The sequence below is a fragment of the Eurypyga helias genome, unplaced genomic scaffold (assembly GCF_000690775.1).
Source record: "Eurypyga helias isolate BGI_N326 unplaced genomic scaffold, ASM69077v1 scaffold10105, whole genome shotgun sequence".
Taxonomy (NCBI): domain Eukaryota; kingdom Metazoa; phylum Chordata; class Aves; order Eurypygiformes; family Eurypygidae; genus Eurypyga; species Eurypyga helias.
Genome location: NW_010249522.1, coordinates 100850 through 121650, shown reverse-complemented (window position 1 = coordinate 121650; position 20801 = coordinate 100850). Strand labels below are relative to the sequence as shown.

The following is a 20801-nucleotide window of genomic DNA, read 5'->3' as shown; positions in this document are numbered from 1 at the left end:
CCCCAGGCCTTCTCCTCCACTTTCCCTTCTGTGTGAAAAACATCTTAAATCCAGGACTGGATTTAATTGGGGTCAATTAAATAGCTGTTAAATATGTCCTTGGTGAAGGCGGAAGGTGTTTTAAGCAGCTGAGATGTTACTGGTTTTGGGCTTTACTCTTTGAGGCTGGATCACCTCTCTGTGGATTGATGGTATTCGTTGTTCCTTCATGGATGTTACATTATATAGGTAACTTAAGGAATTAGACTGATGCCTGCAGTTATTCCAGCTTTGGAACTCTGTGTATTAGCCATTAGATGACCATGATTTTTTTTTTTTTTTTACTATCCTATTATATATAACGTAGAGACAAAGTTCAATTATTTGTGCAAAGATCAGTACAAAATTAAGAACTTACCTTAGGAAAACAGTAATTTGTGAAATGCCATGTTGGTGCTTCACGCCGACAGGAATCTGTCAGATCCCTGATACAGGTTCCACCCTCCGCTGGGAAACCTGTAATAGAAAACATGTTTTTCAGTGTATTTATTTCTTTGAGATTCTTGCTCAGACATCTTCTATCCAGGCTGGCAGGGAGGAAGGATAAAGCCCTGCTGTATTAACAAGTGCCTTGTAGTTTGGACTCATGCCTAGGAAGTTCCTGACTGGTGGGAATAATTTATATTTATGGGAGATGAACTTAGGAACTTCCTATATGTACTTAGGAAACCTGACCTGTAACCTGCTACCAAAAAGAGCAAGTGAGAAAATATGGAAGCTATGTTTTCTTAATAATTACTCATAATCTTCATTCCACTGCACATTGTGGACTTTTTATTAGAGGAAAACACTGCCGAACCAACCAGCAAGTGACCTAGAAGGGGAGAGGCATAGGAGGCAGTTTTTCTTAGCCCTTTCTGGCTGTCTGAGAGGCTCTTTTAAGACATTCCCAGCTTTGTGGCAGTATTTCAGAGGCTGGCACGCAGAGTGGGGACGCGCTACCTGGAGGGACATAGAGACAACGCTTGGAAGCGCGGGGTGAAGACGGGACAGCCAAACTCAGCACAGATGCAATTAGCTGTGAGAGCCGTAGAGCACCATGGTCCCTAAACCCAAACTGTTGCGTGCTTTCTTTCCTGCGGCCCTTACCATCATGGGTTTGTTGTGCAGCGTTCCCCCCGCCCTTGTTAAAACACTAGGAGGAGCCAAGACAGCTACGCCTGCACACAAAGAAGTGAAATGGAAAATGCTACCTCCAAATCCATTTGTGGTTTAGCCTGTTTGCCAAAAAGCTTATTTCCACCCCTGACTGCATGGGAGGGGGGACCCATTATGGATTTTCATTTCTCTCCTGAGTTGCTATGCTGCAATCACTGGTCCTGTTGGCAGTGTAATTCAGAATTCACAATCTTTGCTGCCTAGATGAAACCTTTCCTGTAGTGCTGCCGTTCTCCTCTCCTTCTCTGAACTCTTACTTGCTGGTGACTTTGTGAATATTCATTATGTGCCTGTTTTGTTGCAGAGGATGTTGATACATTAGTTTGTCTTGACTGATGCCCTTGACTTTAGAAGATAAATAGCAAAGTAGAGATAGGTGACAAGGGTTGATTAGCAATCCAGCTTCTAAGCCAAAACATAAACCCTTGTAGATAAGCCAGTAGCTAAATAGCCTGCAGCATGCACCTTGGTGGAATTAAGGACATGTTTTAAGGTGCAAGAGGAGTTTTCCTTGTCTGCCGAGATAAAAATCTTTATTTGATGCTTCCTGTGGAAGGCTTTTATGTTCATCAACAGTTCGCTTCTCAGAGAATGAGTTTCCTAGCCTTGAAGGAATAATCACACATTCCAGTAATATAAATTAGTAACTCTTAAAAAGAGTGCAAATTATAATTTGGATAGTGGAAGGTACTTGGGTTAAACTGAGCTTGAACAAATATAACTGTACATTTGTGGGAGTTTGAACTAATATCTTTGCTGCAAAGTTGGGCTGTTTCAGATAATGATCCTTCAGCCTGGTGAGGAAAGAGTAAATAGGGACTGATCTGTCCCATCGCTTGTGAGAGATGGTCAAAGCACAAGCTGAATGAAATGCTGCTTTACTGGCAGCTAAGTGGTGTGGCTCTATGCCAGAGGCTATTTGGTGTCCTAAATACATGTGGATGCAACAAACAATTAGACAAATTCTTAAATGTAAAATCCATTTTGGAATGGTGTATGCAAAGGGCCTGCAGGCAGTCTTTAGGAACCATAAATTGCGGGGAGACCATGCCAAAGGGATCCTGTCAGCTCCCTGTGTGTATCTGTCATGGGCGTCTGCTTTCGTCAGGTCTCTAGTGACACCATGGTTGGTCACTGAGATGACCAGGAGTTATCATACCCTAAAAAACTAGAAGAAGGTTGTCACTGCCACCAGAAGAGATTGTCACACACCCTGTCCCCAGCTGTTAGGTCCTGCTGCCCTGTCCCCCGTGGCAGCGAGAGCCAAGGGAAGGACAGTACGAGAAGCAGCAGCAGAACCATCTCTACTGGTAACAGTGTCAGCTCAGGGGCTTGTAGAATTTTGTAAAGATGTGAGAGCATCTTCCTAAAAAATGCCTTTTCGTAGGCAGTAACCCTGCTGGAGGGGACAGCGATGCACCCCATGACCAACCACCGTTACCTGGTCCCCTGAGGATGTAGCATATTGTAAGGATGAGTGGTGCCCCCAAGCCTCAGCATGTTGCTTTTTGGCTGAAGTGCAGACCATTTCTTCATTCGTCTCTAGAGCTTCGTGTGAGTTTTGACGCAATTGAAGAAAATGCATAAATGGATTTAAAAATCAGTGAAGATTAAATTTCACGCTCAAACTGAAGTGATTTCCTGACGAGCAGTCTCTGATACCCTAGCCTTACTGAGCAGCATCTGGTTTAGCTTTATACTTCAGCTACCCTAGCCCTTCAGATGATTTCTTTTGTTCCTTCTGCCCTATCTCCTTAACTGGGAGGGTGTGTGTGGGAAAATAAATCTCCAAACCCCCAAAATCCTCCTCAGACCGTGTGGATACCGCAAGTATGGGGTGCTTCGGCGTACGCAGACCTGCCGTCAGCACGTGCTTACCAAGGAGTGCAGGACGTTATACCTAAGGATTTCCTTGTGCAGTCTGTGGGCCTTCAGCAGGGCTGTGGTGTGAAAGGGTAGTTACTCAGGCTTCACAAAAAAACAGGGTTACTGAAAACTGTGTTGTCCGAGTTTTTGGGAGAATTTAGGAATGGATCTCCGGTTCTTCATGCCTTGGCTAAGGCATGTCGAGTGAACCACTGCACCTTTCGAAGCCATTCTGCTCTTGTGCATCTCTTCCCTCCTGGAGACAGTTTGCTGCCAGGATTTATGCTGGCAGTAAGGTTGTCCTGTCTGATTTCCTTGTTTCCTTACCAAAAAGGGAGGAGAGAACGAAAGCCCAGCACAACGCGTGCCTGCATAGCTAAGAAGGAAGGAGTCAGCTATCTGCTACAGCTGACTGTGCCCGTCAACAAATCACTCACATGGTTATCACATTCTACGTTTATGCAGTGCAAATAACCCAGAAATCAGGATCAATAAAGCCTGCAATAAAAGAAAAACTGTTACTGTCCCCAATGATGCAAACAGCCTCTTCATCCTATGACCTCATTCCACTTGCATTTCCCTGGTGCGTTCTGTGCCAATGCTTTCTGGGCGTGCTGGGGTGGGGGGGGGTGTTGGGGTTATGTTACTTTGAAAATGAATTGTGTACAAAATTTCTCTTTTCAGTTGTATATGAGCACAGGTCAAGATTAGAAAAGTCATTACAAAAGGAAAGGCTTGAACATAAGAAAGCGAAAGAAGGTAAAAACATGCTTTTCACTTTTGACGTTTAATGTAACTTGATTCTTTTAGAAAGTAACTTCAGATGTGTCTTGTTCCATTTGAAACGAGTTACCGACCTAGAGCGCGTTAGCAGGCCCACCCTGGCAGATCTGTGGGGGTCTCTTAAGTACGTCTTCCTAAATAATTAATTAAAGCCTCGTACTTATTAAAAGTAACCATCTTTTCAGTGCTGCTCACAGCTCCCTGCAGCATGGCATAGGATACATGGGGAATACGTGTCTATCGATGTGGAGTTACGGGCACGAGTAAATCCTGTTCCAACACGCTAAATATGTAAAACTGGTGCCAGAAACATGGGCTCTCTTACTGTGCTCCATCAGTGTGAAATTACACTCAGTGTTTTTACACACGCTTAAGGGTAAACTTACCTTTTTCTGATTAAAACTAGGTTCTAGGTGTGTGTGAGGGGAATGTTGGCATACACTGTATTTCTTCCACATCTGCCCTCTATGAAACTTGAGCAGAATGCCATCTTCTGAGTCTTTTGTTGTTCTCAATTCGCCACAGTTTTCAGAGTAAAGCCTGTATGCTTCCTAAAAGTGAGAATTCAGCCGCTGACTTCAAGAAACTACTTCAGTATTGAGGAGGTGTAAGAAACCACGCTTACTGTGCAGTTCTCGGTAGCCTTCTGGTGCCATCTAGTGCCCAGCTGTCCCATTGCTATGCAGAGAGGGGTTGGCTTTCGCAAATCCTGAAAAGATCAAGGAACAAAAGTGGAAATGTTTGTTTTATTTAGGCTTTCACACTTCTTAAAGCCCCTATTTTTTAATCCTAATACAAGAATACACAATTTCTAAATGTCTTTTCCTTTTGGATGATGCTACTGGGCCTCTGCTGTGAGGGAGTTCATGTAAGAGCTTTAATTACCCACCCGAGTCTTGAGCCTGAATGTCACACTAAGATAGGGAACTTTTATTTAAAAATACTTAATGAAATTTTAAAATGAAAATGTTTTTGTCAAAATTTGGGCATTGTATTGAATTCTCTATAGTGTTTTATTGAAGATCTTTTGGAAAATTGTAACTCCATAGGTATTCAGCTCCTAAGAGAATTTATGCATGCAACAGTTATGTTATTTAAGTACAGATTCTAATCTTACTGGGGTTTTAATCAGTATTTTTCTTTCGATGTTGTAGATTTTCTTGTTTATAAACTAGAAGCACAGGAAACACTAAATAAAGGAAGGGTAAGTAATCATTCCTAGTACAAGTTTCTAATAGGTGATGCTATTTGAGCTGCAAGAAAAAGAAGTGCTTTGCAATTATAGCTGCTCAAAGAGGTCTCATGAAGTACTAATTGACAGAGCGCTCACTTACTCAACTTCTGCTCTGCGTGCGTAAGTGCTCCGCAATTCCTAATTATTTGAGCTGTAATAGCTGAAATATATTAGCAGATCCTAATATATTTCCAGAAAATTAATTTAGAAAATATCTTCCTGTTTATATTATGGTAGTTCAAACCTAATGTTACCTTTTTTAAAGGGAAAGGGGACAAATAAATAAGGTATTAGAAATCTTTTTGTAGCTTAGTCCAGAGGGAAAAGGACAGTGGCAACTTTCTAACGTGGTTTTTGAACTGGAAAGCATAAAAAGTTCAAGAAACTGTTTTATATACCAAGTGCCAGAAGGAAAGCTCTGTCTAGCAAAGGACCCAGAGACCTGTGAGAACTCTTCATAAAAAGCGAGTAAATTAGGAATTTATGGCTACTTCATGGTGAAACTGGGGAGCAGTTTCTGAGCCGAGTAGCCCAAGTTAAAATACGCTGTTGCTGCAGTAAGTGCAAAGCATTTGTGCTTGGGATGTTCCAAAGCACGTGGAGAGATTGTTTCCTGGAGAGCGATTGTCCCTTGGCTTGCAACTCCTAAATAATAACTGCATGCGCAGGGGTCGGAGAACGACGGCGGTGTTGTGCTTAACGCGGGTGGTTTTGTCTTGCAGCAAGACTCCAACAGCCGGTACAGCGCACTGAGCGTACAGCACCAGATGCTGAAGGTAGGTAACACGGATCCAGTTTCAGAGGACGCTGGCATTCTGCCGTGTCGGGGAGATGCAGCCTCCCTGGCTTCTGGAAATTCACTCCAGAATATCAGTACGCCCATGGTGCCTTCCTCTTACAATAGTGCTGGTGAAAGGTGCTTTACTGCAGCTTATTCCAGCCAGGCTTTCCTGGGCGTAATTTAATCTTACCAAATGCCATTACTTGTATGGGTCACCGACTTATCAGACTTGTAGGGTTTGGCATGCAAGGAACTTCACAGCCAACTTCAGCAGCTCCCAGTGGGACAGGGCAACTGCAGGGGGAGCTGATGTAGCCCTAGAACAGGAGCCTACTCATCACAGAGATCATTTGGTGTTTGAGAGGAGTTGCAATATGCGTGCTTTGAATAATAAACCTCTTGTTCCAAATGCTTCCGATTCATCTGGACTTACTTAACAAATTGCCAAAGACAATATTAGCCAGATACACAGAGACAGAACTGTTCCAGTGTCCAACTTGGTGTTTGCAGAGTCAACACGAAGAACTGAAGAAACAGCATGCTGACCTTGAGGAAGATCACCGAAAACAAGGAGAAGAGTTCAGCAGAACGTTCAGCGATCACTTTGGAAAAAGAGCAGGAGATCTCTAAGCTGAAGGGTATGTGCAGCCCGGACCTGGCTCCCCATCTTCAAACGTGTGTTTGTCGTGGTGTTTTGTGTGATGGGAGACAGAAGGGCATTGTCTCTGGTCTCGCTAACAGCTCATTTGTGTACCTTGCGCCTCCTGATGAGTTACATCTTCCTGGTTATTTTCTGTGGCCTCTCCCTGGAATCTGCTCGTGTGTGCGCTGCGTGTTTCTACGTTAGAGAAAGGGTAAGAAACGCAGCACTTGAGCCCGTCGAGCAGCAGTGGCTGGTTTATCCAGTCTTTCATTTTTCTTCTAAGACTTGTATAAACCTGGAAAAATTGATTTGCTCTTTACTCTTTTTTGTCACTGAAAGGCAATCTGAGAATGTTTGCCGCTTGGTAAAGAGCACAATTAAATCTCTGGTAGAAGTGACTCTATACACATTGCAGACCTCGTTTTCTCTAGATGTGTCAGCTTCTCTGAAACACGCTGCACCTGTACACTTGGATGATAAAGTATTCCGTAGTTACTCTTGGCATCCAGTTTCCTATTAAAGAGATTCTTTGCAGTTTGCAGACCCCTTCACTCCCAGTTACACAACTGCACAGAACAAAAGGATGGGGCTGTCCCCATCGAGGGCCTTCAGCCACTTCCTGCCATGTGTCACTACCACACGAGTGAGTCCTGGAGCTGTCTGCAGCTTTGTCTGCACAGAGGCTGTGTTTATGAATTCCGCCTTGGCACCACACCACTGAAGTCATACAGCTCTTGGACTGAGCTGGATTGCAGCCTAGCAGCTTGGAGTGTGGGAAGAGCTTGCCTGCGTCTGCTTGCAGTATTCCACATCAACATAATGTAAGGAGTGGGAAGAGAAGCCCCTCTCCCTGGTCCCAGAACGTAAAGCTTTTTAAGTATGCTGGCCATCTGGGCACCTCTTCCAGAAGAATAGCTTAGTCCTACCACATAAAATTCTCACTCACCAGATGCGATGTGGGGGAAGAGAGGAGTGTGGCTTCTTCTCTGCATCCTAAAGGTTCAGATTACCATAATGAAGTTTGCTGTCTGCAGTCCCCAGCAGGAACAGTGATGTGTAATTCCAGTTGCAGACTGGGTGCACTAATACAAAATCTAACCAAATGTCACGGAATGGTTTGGGTTGGAAGGGACCTTAAAGACCATCCAGTTCCAACCCCCCTGCCATGGGCAGGGACACCTTCCACTAGACCAGGTTGCTCCAAGCCTCATCCAGCCTGGCCTTGGACACTTTCAGGGATGGGGCATCCACAGCTGCTCTGGGCAACCTGTGGCAGGGCCTCCCCACCCTCTCTGGGAAGAACTTCTTCCTGATATCTAATTTAAACCTCCCCGCTTTCAATTTAAACCCGTTACCCCTTGTCCTGTCACTACAGACCCTCCCAGCTTCCTTGAAGCCCCTTCAGGCACTCGAAGGTGCTATAAGGTCTCCCCGGAGCCTTCTCCTCTCCAGGCTGAACACCCCACCTCTCTCAGCCTGTCCCCATGGCAGAGGGGTTCCAGCCCCCTGATCCACTCCAACAGGTCCATGTCCTTCTGCAGGGGGAGTCTCCTGAGAGTGGAGCAGAAGGGGAGAATCACCTTTTAAAATTTTTACAATTTTCTGCTTGAAAATATGAGGCTCTTTATAGGGCTGGGGAGAGATGTAACACACAGGCCATACAGTTACTCAAATCCTTTGCAGCTGTGTCAGATTTTATGTAGTTTGTGTTATAGTCTTAATTTTGGTGCCTAATCTGGTGGTATAAATCTGACTGGGTTTAAATTCTGTGTATCATTTCTTTTCAACAGAATCCCTGTACAACTTGCGGGAGGAGAACAGACAGCTGAGAAAAGCTCACCAAGACATTCACACCCAGCTACAAGATGTCAAGGTAGGCTTTGCTTTGAGGAGAACTTTCAAGACGGTGAGGAAAACGAAAAGTTTTCCCAAGTGTTCAGAAACCAGAAACGGGCTGTGCTGAAGGCCTGCAGTCTCTGTTCGGTGGCAGAGAGGAAAGGAATACGGCTGAGCTGGATTTCTTGTCTTTTTGCCACCTGCACTTTCAGTCCGTACTCATTTGGCAAAAGAAAACCAAACCAAAGAACTGGAAGAGAAGTATTCAGTACAGAAATTGGAATTGGAAATTTGACTTTACAAGTTAAGAATTGTGTCTTGGCAAACTAAATTTGCTGAAATGAATGTTTCCCAGCTCTGTTTTTTAAAACATTCATCAATAACTACTCCAACTTTTAATTTTATTTTAGTTACACAAATTCTGGCCTCCAAAATTTTCTTTCCTGGCACACTTGTTTTCTCTGAGTGTTTAGTATGCCACATTAAATAAATAAATGCTGCCATTCCAACTCAGGATTTTCTTTTCGGAACAAATTGAATCCTCTTCCTAGTTCCAAATCCCCCAGGCTACCTAATTTACCTTTAGAATGAACTTTGTGAAACCTGTGATGTTCTTCTCTTTGTGTAGCAACAGCATAAGAACTTACTCTCCCAACACAACCAGCTTGTAGTGACACTGGAAGACCACAAGAGTGCACTAGCTGCTGCACAGGTCAGAAGGAAAGCAGCTTCTGCTGGCTCTAACCTTCCTAAAACTCCTTTCTCCTGGTTCAGCTGAGTGTGACCTTGTGCATGTCGCCTTTCGCATGGGGAGCTGGCAGTTAGCACCACGCTGCACACTGCAGGGACCTGCATGACTTCGAGGGTGGCTCTTCAGAGAAGCTGCAACGAATCATAGGGCTGTTGGAAAACAAAAGGATGCGTTGTAGGCCCAAGACTGCATGTGTTTCTGATACAAAGAGTATCTCTGCTTCCACGAGAGCTGTCGATTACTTTTCTTCTCTGTCTTCTCTGATAGAACTTCTGTTAGTTTAACATCCCACGCTGACGTTCACACGTAACACAAAAACCTGGAGGCTGGCACACTGGAAACTGACCGTGTGTGTGCGAGGTTGATAAGGCTCGACGTCACGGCAGCAGAAGTAGAGTATACATGGAGGAATGTAAACTCCAGGTGGAACTCAGATCAGTTCAAAAGCAGCAGCAGCGTGGCCTTTCTTAAGTGTCATTTCCAAGCGAACTACACGCCAACTCTGCAAGAGTACTGGAGATGCAGCCAGCTGTGCCAGTGCAAGCTGTGTGGGCCACGGGCAGGCTGAAAGCAGTTGTGTTGGAGCAGAGCAAGGCTGTTGGTGAAAGATCAGAGGCAAAGGCAATGAGGCAGTGTGAAGTTATTTTTATTCCTGACTAGTTCTCTTCATTTAAGTATTTTTATGGTCCACAAAACCATCAGCAGCATTAAAAGCGTTGGATCTTCCCCCCCCAGTTCTGCTTGTTGTGCATGTCAATATGTGTAGACATTCAGAAAACTGGGAAAGACCAGGAAAGTCCCTCACAGACTAAATATATGAAGAATCTTAGTTTCCAGTACTGGAATATGCTGGCAGCTCATTTTAAGCTCTTCTCCCACTGGCCACATTAGCCACTTGGGATGTATTTGCTAACATCTGCAGATCCACAAGGGCAGAGGCAGGGTCTGATTTAAGGTTCACCGGATCCAAAGGGAAGCTCCATACACTGCTCCTGGTTTTGATGCAGTTCTTTAATTAGAAAACCCATGTCACACAAAGCCTTTCTAGCTGCAATCTGAATGTGGCGTTTGCCATACAGAGAGCCTTTCCTTCAAGAGAAGGGTGTTGCACATTCCTGAACAGAAGGTGTTTAGCACCGTCACGGTGTTTCTCCTGCAAACCAGCTACAGAAAGTTCCCAAGGGATTACTGCTTAGAAACACGGCTCTAAGTGTATTCTAGACATTAAACATCAGTAGTCAGTCCTGCTCTAATGAATCTGTGACCTGAATCTTTAAGGCATTGGAATCTTTGTACTTTTCCATAGCTCCAACAGCCAGACAGATTCGTAACATATTTTTATAAACCCTGTCTTTCTGCCAGTATTAATACCTTTTAAGCTGCGGCCTTGAATCACAATGTTCAGCTCAGTGACTCGTGCAGCGGAACGGGGTGCTTGCATTCTGATCTGGACGTGCGCTGTTTAAAAATCCTGGTACCTCGCTCTCTATGCCTGGTCAGTGAGTGGGGGAAAACAAATCAGAGGCCCGTGTATTAGTCTTACGTTCAGTAAACACTACTTTTTTCCTCTGAAATTTCTTATTGGACTCTCCAGCAGTTAATCAGGAAGCAGAAGTATCCCTCTGGAATGACGAGAGTAATTACTGTGCGTTCTGCTTTGCTTTTAGGCCCGTCTGTTTTAACGGATGCCATAGTCTTTTGAAGAGGCTTCGAGGTGCGTCTGGCTTCAGAGCGGTTACGCGTTGCATCATGTCAATCTGTAGCACTGTGGATATTGTTTTGTATGAGTATTATGCATTGTATATCGATGCATCGTGCCTGTCTGCTGTACTATTGATTGCTATGATACCACATAACGCACACGTGGCACACGCAGTCACCGAGTGGAAGCCGTAGCCAGTTTTCACGCCAAGTTTAAAAGGATTATGAAACGCACCTCTGCTTTCAAAATGGGTAGTAAACACCCCTGCCGCCTCCATGGGAGCAATGGAGAAGCCCTCTGATGGGGCAGCACCTTCTGCATATGCAGCTGGTCAGCTTTTATAAATCCTGGCCCTCTCAAGAGCTTTAATTTACGAGATAATCTCGTACGTGTGCTGTATAGACAGGGACCGTGTCCCAGCCCGTCTGGAGGCTCAGTCTGGGCCCCAGAGCTTTTTGGAGGTATCCCAATCTTGTACAAAATTGAACAACAAATCAAAGTACAACACTTTACTGTTGCTTTTCACCAAGAATTTAGAAATTCACATTTTTCTCTCTTCCTTTTCTTTTTTTTTTCCTTCTTTTTTCCCTTGTTCTTCACCAACGATGATTTTCTTTGCCTCCGTTCTGTATGTTGGCTGTTGTCTCGTGTAACACCTGTCTGAATGTTGAGGATTTGGCGTTTTCATCACGTGTGTACGTCCCTTAGAGCTGCTGTTTCTGAAAGAACTCTACTTCTTTCTACCAGCAAAGGAGAAGTTGTGGGGCTCTTGATTTCCCTTGCTTTAGTCTGCCAAGAAAACTGCATCATCCCCCTTTGATGATTCTCCTGCTTGGCATGAATAAAACAAATCTTCATCTTTGTCCCACAGAGATGTTTCTAATATATTTTGTATGCATGTGCACTTTGGCTGAAAAGACTGTGATGAATCAATGCTGTCTAGTGCGTGGAAACACCTGATTTTCAAAGCTCCCGTCCCTTCTCCTCCCTGGTATTTGCTCTGAGGTGAATATCGAGGCTTTCTACCACGTGTCTTGCTGGCAGTTTCACCCTGGGGTGACGGTGCTTTATGAAGAAACTCATTTGGACACACGGTAATTAACGTGTTGTCTTCAGTCCCAGGTGGAAGAGTACAAACAGCTGAAGGACACGCTCAACAAAATGCCAAGTTTCCGCCAGCCTGAGCAGTTAGAACGACAGAATGAGCGAGCCGAGGGGCGAGCGCCGTCTCCCCGCAGTGACCCCACGCTGCGCCCTGATGCCGAAGAGCAGGAGGAGGTACGAAGTACTGCCTGGTGACGGGCCCTGCAGGAAACCGTTCATGTGGGGCAAAGGCCGGGTCCGGGCTGAACGTCTGTGAGAAGCGTGTGCCTGCTGGTGCATGCTGGCCGGCTCTTGCGTGAAGCAGTGAGGAACGGTTGCATTGATTCACCATGACCTTTGCTCATACGACTGATGGCACTGAAAACTGGTTACTGTTTTAAGAAGTTGCTAAAAATCTGAATTTTTAGGAATATTGAGCGGTCTCTAAAATTTTAGATCTCTCATGTTACAGAAAAGCTTTAGGGCGTTCTGAAGAAACTGTCTTTTCCTGTGTTTTACAAAGTTTTGGTGTCACCCTTCAAGTCAGGATGTTCCAAGTTGGCACGCTATCTGGTGTTCAAAAAGGAAAAGAGCCAAGTTGTGGGTAAAGTCTAGAAGTTACAAAATCAGCTGTGGTTTTGTTTTACAAGAGTTCTTGGCCAGCAGAACCTGCAGGAAATAAAACCACAAAGCTTCCTTTTGGAGATTTGTAAGATCTTTCTGTCCCACTTCAGATAAGGTGAGGCACAGCCTGGTTTACGATGGGGCTGTACCACACCTCGTGCTGCTGCGCAGAGGCGAGAAGTGGGTGTTGGTAGCGTGGGCAGGAGGGGTGCCTTGTCCCGGAGCAGGTGCTTGGCTCTCCTGACAACACCTGCACTGCCGCGGGCTGGAATAAAGGTGTCCGTATCCGGTCCTTGGCTCTCCTAAAAATACGATGTCTGTGATATCTCGTGCATGTGTAATCTTGTGTGTGTTTTGCAGAATGAGAAGCCAAAGGAGAGAGAAGAAATAAATACCCAGGAGAAAGAAGACAGAGCTGAGCCTTCTCATCTGCAAAGAAGGGCTCACGAGGGCCAGCACGCCAAAGAGCTCAACATCCAGGAGCAACAAGAAGCTGGAGAGGATGATGAGCAGCGAGTTGATCAGGTTGAAGAGGAACGCAAAAAAGAACTTGAAGAAGAAGAAATGGAGCAGGCAGGTCAGCCTGAGCACTTGGAGGAGGAACAGGATCAAGTACCTCAGGAATGGAAAAAACAGGAGCAGAAGGAAGAAGAAACCAACATGTTGGGCGATCGTCTTCATTCAGAGGTATGGAGCTCTCTTCTGCCACGCGGTTAGACTGGCTGTTGGAATGGAGGCATCTCTTACCGTGGCTGGCGCTTATTTCTAGGTAAAATCATATTTATTGAAAATTTGGGATTCAGAGCACTCACTGTTTTTTAGATAAAATTATTGTGTTTATAGAAAACTTGGGATTCAAAGCACTTGGATGCATAGGACTGAGGTTTGACTTTAGCACACGCACTGCAGTGCTGGCCAACAGCAGCTTAATGAACATTAATTCTGCTGATAAAAAGCAACAAGTGGGAAAAAAAAAGGCAGTTGGAGTGAATCCCGTCTCCTACTCTAGATCTGAGGCCAGTGGTAGGTGATGGGAAGGAGCCTTATCCTCAGCACTTTGATGGAGAGCTGTCCTGCCTCACTAATTTGGTGTGTCTCAGCACACCACAGCGTGGTCCCGTGTCGGATACGCCTCCTGCTGTAAACACCCTTCCCTCTACGTGTTCGCTGTCGTTTGACGGCAAGTTCTGCCTACGAGACGAGCACGACTGAAATAGCCGGGGAAATGGGTGCGCAGCAGTGGCTCTGTGCAGCATTAAATAAAAGCAGCAACTCCTGGATTTACATTCCCCATCGGATCTCCAGTGGAAAATACGTTTTACTGATCTCACCCTGGGCTCTGTGACCACGCTGCGGGCAGGTTACGTGTGTAACGCCGCGTGGTGAGGCCGCTGCTGAAGGGGTGCGGTGGATTGGAACTGCAGCGGTAGGTTGGGCTGTGAAACGGGAGTCACTTTAGGGTACTGCTGGCTGTAGAGACTGTGTGACGTCTCCCTTAAGGCTGAACGCAACCCCGACTGAAATTACCAGTTAAAGCCACGGAAACGTGTCTGCTGTCTTTACTGTCAGTCATCAAATCCTCCTTCTACCGGCAATACATGGGGGGGTTATTATTGATGTGTAAGAAGAGCCTGGCTTCTCCAGCCCGTTATCTCCTCTTCCTTCCCCGCGTCCTCCACGAACACCCCCACGCTTCCAGTCCGCGTTAAAGAAATGATTAAGCAGAGAAGACTTAAAATACCTTTGCTGCCATTTGCCTATCGCGTGTAGCATCTGCATATTTCTCCTTGTCACAGGTTCCTGCGTGCTTGTTTGTCATCACTGAAATTATGATTCCTCTGTGACTAACACATTTCTCTGACAGATGACATCGACAAAAGCTGTACCAACACGGCATAAGGCAGCTTACGAACAGCAACTGGAGCAGCAACATCTCGCGGCCCGAAGAGCAGAGGAAGCCAACCAGCTACAGGAACATCAGGAGTCGCTACAGCAGCAAAGACTGCGAGGACAGCTCCTACGGCAGCAGCAGCCTCCAGAGAAAGAGCTTCAGCTGCAGAAACAGGCAGAGCCAGGAGAAAAGCTCTACACCAACCGGCTCAGGTTAAATTCCTTTACATGGTTTGTCATGGGCTGTGCTCTAGGTCTTACGGCTTCCCCCGTGCCACCTTTGGAAAGAGGGTGGTTTAATCCTGCAAACCTCGACTGCCCAGAAACTGCATCCAGTGAGCCTCATCCTCTTCCCAAGGATAAATCTGATTGCTCTTCCAGGGGGCGGTTTCCTTCTTCTTTTTCCTTTTACTATGGAAGCCTCTGAAGCCCGGAGCAGTGAGTGCACACTGCACGTCCTGGGGAGAGCTCTGGCATGCAGTGCCCCTTGTCTTAAAGCTTGCTGTAAGTTAGTAATTATTTACTGCTGAGCAGCACTTTGGATCTTGTATGGAGAAGTCCTGGTATGGGATAGGCATTAAGTACCGAAGCTGAAGTTCCTCTTACAGCTGAGGTGCTGGTTTTAAGTAATTCCACGAGGGCTTTCCGGACAAGGGTGACCAGCATTACCTGCATTGTAGAGGCAGGATTTCAGGAGAAACCAACACTCTGCTAGTGTCAAAGTCATTGTGAATGCAGCTATATTCGTGTTATTGTATCTTCCCCATGACTTCCACCCTCCCTGTCCTATTTTCTTAAGCTCATGCTCAGTTTAAAATCACTAGTGGCCATTTTTGTCTTTTGGAATCTTAAGCCCATAGAATTTTCTTTGCTGAAACATCGAGATACGAATTATTAACTTGAGCATGTTCGAAAAAGATGTTGGTATGAGAGCACCTTTCATAAATCGACAGTCAGAATACTCAGTCCCGCAAGAGCAGCCGCACAAGTCAACCCCTTTCAGGATGAAAGCTAAAACTCCTTATTCAACCCAGTAAGTGATCCCTGGTGTCTGTCTTTAAGACCTTTTATTTGAGAGCTGCTCTGCTTCCAGTTCCGAGTATTTGTGTGTTGACTGTGGAATATGCTGCCTTAGGAGCTCTGAAAATACAGGGCCGATCCAATTGATAGAGAAATACAAGCACAGAAGGTAGTGTAGTAGGTCAAGAAAGTCTTTGTTCTATTCAGTGTATCTCCTTTCAGGAAAGGAGATGTGAACAAGTGTTAGGTAATAGGAAGCTAAACTGGAACTCACTCTGGCAGGAGCTGGGAGAGACAGAGATGCAGTAGGATGGTTTGTTTATTAAAGCAAAACCACCCTTTTGAAACTGAAATGACGTATTTGGGTTTTGGTTTTCTCAGCCACCAGGCTCATTACGATAACGTGGACCACGATATTGTACAAGGGGAAGAAGAGCAAGGCGTTCAGGAAGAGGAAGGAGGTAAGAGAAAACGTGTGTTCCTGCCGTGCTCACGAGTTCCCTGTGTACTGCCTTTCACGTGAGGTTTTAACACTCACTCGTGTACTCGTATCCAGTGTGGATTCACGTGAAATACAAGCTCGCAGTTTAAAACCAGAAGCCCAAGTAGCACTGGCTGAACTGAAGTTAGGAGTTAGTAAAGTTCACAACCACAGTCCTGAAAGGAAAAGCGTCCTTTGACTGGGGCACTAGGATCGGGATTTGCAGGTCTTGGTTACACTCCTGGTTCTGCCTGTGATTTTGTTTGCCCTCTCCACATCACATACTCCTCCGGCATCGGCTTCCTGCTAGCAGTAACTCACTCTGTTAGCGTGGTAGGTCTCGGCAAGCCCTTCAGGTAAAGGCTGCCTTCTGCTCAAAGCAAGGGTGGAAGCTGGTATATAGGGACTCTTAAAAAGGCTGACTAGAAACGTTGTGATACAATAATAATAACCCAAATTTGTCAGCTTACGGACGCGACAACCAGCAGCAGGATGGAGGGGAAGATGAGGATCAGAATAACGCAAATGAGCAGCAAGGCCCAGAACCCCAAGCAGAAGGTCAGCAGGCGGATGAATCGGTGAGTATGAGTTGCGACGCTACGGACCGCGATGGTTACCGCTGTGAAACCCACGCGTCTCGCCTGCCGTAACTGCACGTTACAGAAATGAGGTGAACCAGGGGGCTGCTCGCATCTATGTGAAGTTGTCCTTACTGACGTGGGAAGAAATCAGGAAGTTGCTTTTCCGCATTCCTTTGCTCGGCGCTGTAGGTGGAATAAAGGATTTGGACTTAGCTGGGACCTGAACAGCTAAACTGGGATTCCAGAAAATGACCGGAGTAACTCGCTGCCGGTCAGCCAGAGGCGGTGACGGAGTTTTTTATGCCGTCATTAGTTAAGAGGGTACGAGCCACCTCAGTAGCCCCCGAAACCAGGTCGTGTGGGGTCGGTGCAGAAGCGCGAGATCTTGGAAGAGGACGCGCCTCGGTGCTGAACGCAGCCGCGGTATCAGCTGCGGAGATGGGGCGCAGGAGACTCAGTCCCGTGCCTTCCCCACGCTCCACCTTACGCGGTGGCGTGGAACCGTATCGCCCTCCTCCCCTCGTCCCCAGCGAATTGAGTTGAAGGGTAGATACTTCTATGGGCTCTTTAACTTGTCAGCCGTACAGATATCAGAAGTGCTTTTACTGAATGATGAGCTGAAGGAAAACACTTGTTTTCGGAATGGTAAAGTATGAAAAGTGAGTGCTGTTTCCTCTTAGTTCATTACAGAGGCAGACAGGGTCAGCGTTGCGGGGCAGGCTGGTGCTGAGCGATCACATCAGCTCTTCCCAGCCAGGAGTGTTTAAGCTCTTATCTTTTTTCACCTGGGCCTATCAGGCGTTGTCAGTTGTCAGACAGTCAGTAAACAAAAGGAGTCCAACAGCCTGCGTGAAAGAAGGCAGGGGGTGCAGCGCAGCGTTTAGCAGACACGCGTACGGCCGTCCTGTGACTCTGCTGACTCGGGCTTCTCCAGTGACCCCCGATGCTGCAGAGAGGTTCCAGCTGGTTTCGGTGGGCGTGGAGTTGGCTCAGGGTGGTTTTCAAGTGAGCTGGAATTTGACTGTCAGCTAAAACAGGTATTTAACCTTGGCTTCTGGGAGTTACAGAAGGCAGCTGCGGAAGACGTGAACCCTGCTGATGACCCCAACAATCAGGGAGAAGATGAGTTTGAGGAAGCTGAGCAAGAGCGAGAAGAAAATCTACCGGAGGAAGATGAAAAGCAGAAGCAAACCAGTCGGAAGCAAGGACACCCGGGGATGGAAGAGAACCTGGTGGTCAGTAATGGGAAAGGGGGCCTGTTTGGGGTCAGCGTAGCCCAGCTTGGCGAGAGAACGCTGTCCTTGGGTTTCTAAGAATCATAGAATCATAGAATGGTTTGGGTTGGAAGGGACCTTAAAGATCATCTAGTTCCAACCCCCCTGCCATGGGCAGGGACACCTTCCACTAGACCAGGTTGCTCAAAGCCACATCCAGCCTGGCCTTGAAGACATCCAGGGATGGGGCATCCACAGCTTCTCTGGGCAACCTGTGCCAGTGCCTCCCCACCCTCTCCAGGAAGAATTTCTTCCTGATATCTAATCTAAACTTCCCCACTTTCAATTTGTACCCATTACCCCTTGTCCTGTCACTACAGGCTCTTGTAAAAAGTCCTCTCCCAGTACCCTTGTAGGCCCCCCCCTTCTAAGGATCTCTTAAGCTTTGTGTGATGCGTGCGGGTCAGCGTGCGGAATCGCTGCTGGGGTGCACCCGTGTGTCTCATCGCTGGCTCTGCTCAGTGAGGCTCAGGGCCCCCGCTTTTACCTTCGCACGAACCCCTGCAAGGCCACCCGCCCGTACAACCCTCGTGTGCTTGCACAGAGCCCTTCCGTGCCACCGCCCTGCCACCTGCGCTCGCTCAGCTGCGCGTGGTGGGGCCGCTTCCCTCCTGTGGCCGCGCCGGTGACTGCTGCGCGTTTCCACTCCATTTGAACCGGAAACTCCCGTAGGCAGAGACAGTCTGTGTTTCAGCGGTGTGACTATTGCCTTGTCTTCCTGCTTAGTGTGGCAAGTCTGGCTTCATTCTGTGAAGTGGTTTTATTATAATCACTCTACTGCCTGTTTTTTAACTTAGGGCAGGTTCTAAATCAGGCAGCCGGGCTGTCACTGATGCCAATGAAAGCACAAAAACGTCTTACGCTGTTGTTGTTACTTCAGCTTTACGTAAAGTTTTAGTTCCAGAACGAGAAGCTTTAACCTCCGGTCTCCTAAAGTTAATAGGCATGTCCAGAGAGCTGAATTTTCATATGGTCTTTCTGCAGATGGCAGGAAATCCCGACCAGCAGGAAGATAACGTGGATGAGCAATACCAGGAGGAAGGAGAAGAGGAGGTAAGGAAACAGACGCAAGGCATGCGTGGGCTCGGGCAGCGTAGTGCGTCTCCATCAGTGTTCAGCATCGCAATCTTTTACAACTGCAGAATGAACCCAAATCTCTGTGACTGTGTGAGACCCAGAAGGTCTTTGCCATTACTCTGCTGTCCTCGTGGCTCTGTGCTGCAATCCATTCGTGTTCCGTGGAACGCAGTATTGCAATAATTGAAAAGATGAAGCCATTCACAACAGAAGGAGAAATTCACGAGAAGCTCAAGCCCTCCAAGGTCACTGAAGACCTCGTTAACTTTGCATCTCTAATCACACACTTCTTTCTGGGCAAGCTGCCTCTGCGGCCAGGTACTCCTTAGCTCCGACTTCCCTGTATCTGCGCCCTCCTAAGCAATCCAAGCTGGGGAAGCCCCTGCTACTTGTGCCGTCAAGCAGTCAGGAAGCTGCTAGCACGTTGCTTTCAGCTGGAGGAGAAAAGGAGGGGAAAGGGACTCCCCTCCGTACGCGGAGCGGCGTGCTCGTTACGCACGCGCTAGCACAGCTGCCCTGCAGGTCTGCAGCACGGCCCCGATCGGCGGCTCTTCTCCTCTCCATCCCTGACGATTTACAAGAGGCCATAGAGGCGGCTCCTCCTGACTGCCCTGCGGGGACCACTTGGCCTGGATTAGCTGGCGTGCGCTCCGAACCCCCCAGCTCACAATGCGGCTACTTCAGTCAGGTCTTTGGGAGCTGGGAGCAGTTGGCCGTTGGCTCACAGGATGTCACAGGTGTTTCCCCACGGGCTGCCCAGCCTGCTCGCTGCAGGCGTTCCGGGCTGGGGCGTGACTGAACGAGCAGTCGAGGAGCAGTTAGGATGCTGTAATTGGAAACAGTTTCTTTAGTAGGTTGACTCAAATATTCTACGTTGCTGTTGTTCAAGTCTGTCTTCGTGGGTGGCTTTTTTTTCCCCTCCTTTACCCTCTCCTGCCCTCTCCTCCCTCTCTTTGGAACCCGCGTTCTGTAAAAGCGTCGCTGTGAACACACATACAGCCACGCCGCTGGCGCCCCTTGCAGGCCACTCCAGCACAGCCAACCTCTCTCTGCTCCGCAGATCCAGGACGATGCGACGGAAGAGAAGAGACGAGACCTGGAACGCAACGCCGAAGAGCCGTACGGTGAAAACGACGAAAACGTAAGCGCGGTGCGGACGCGTAGCTGTGACGGTGTCACGGCGACGGCCCGCAGTCCCCGCTGTAGCTTGCTTTAGGTCACAGACGTTAACATTTCATGCTGCCCCAACTTCCTTTTGCTTATCCTTCTACCCCCATGCCCAACTCCTGCTGCCTGGAGGCCTCGGGGATCTTTCCCCGCTCCGGCTGACTGCTCTCCTCCCTCTCGCTGCCCGCGGCTCGGCGGCTGCGCTGAGGCTGGTGTCTTTGTCGTTATCAGGCCAACGAGAAGAACGACAGAGGGGCAGAGGGAGAGCAGGAGGCGCGAGGAGAGAACGACCGCAAGGCAGCTCAGGACGAAAACTCTGAGGAGGAAGAGGAGGAGGAGGAGGAGGGAGGCAGAGCCGTTGCGGCAAAGACTCGCCGACGAGGGGAGATGTAGTCCTCGATTCTTAATTTTTGCCAGCACACAAATTCCTGTGTTTGTTTGGGTTTTTTTAAAGGTGACTTTTTTAGGCTATTTAATTTCAAGAACAATGTTTGTGTTTTACACTTTTTACTTTTCTATTAGCTGCTCCCGTACGTTTATATGAATTTTGATACTCTAGAGTAGCATTTCTTTTCTATTAAAGCTGTACACAAACAGCCATCATACAGGTTTGATTGTTTGGGATTCTGGACGTGTCTCTCGTGGCATACACCTGCCGGAGAGGTTCGGTCTCATTTCAGGTTCGTTCACCATCTGAGGGAACACCCCCGGTGCCTAATCCCAGCCGACACTGGTCACTCCAGCCCCTTGTCTTCCTCAGCCCCGCGGCTGTGACGGCCGGGCACGTGACCCGCCCGCGGCGCTCGCCAAG

At 47.4% G+C, this 20801-nt stretch overlaps 1 protein-coding gene across 1 annotated transcript; it reads left to right on the top strand.

The window, feature by feature from the left end:
* Positions 1-3747: 3747 nt before the first annotated feature.
* LOC104509450 (Golgi integral membrane protein 4-like) lies at positions 3748-20383 on the top strand (the record flags this gene model as incomplete). The annotated part of the gene is given in 16 exon segments (XM_010151391.1): positions 3748-3822; positions 5001-5050; positions 5803-5856; positions 6372-6463; positions 6465-6499; positions 8295-8377; positions 8969-9052; positions 11910-12071; positions 12861-13187; positions 14365-14603; positions 15792-15871; positions 16357-16469; positions 17540-17707; positions 18731-18799; positions 19884-19964; positions 20222-20383. Coding segments are annotated over 16 exon segments (1874 nt in total), but the record flags the coding sequence as incomplete, so codon positions are not given.
* Between the last annotated feature and the right edge of the window lie 418 nt (positions 20384-20801).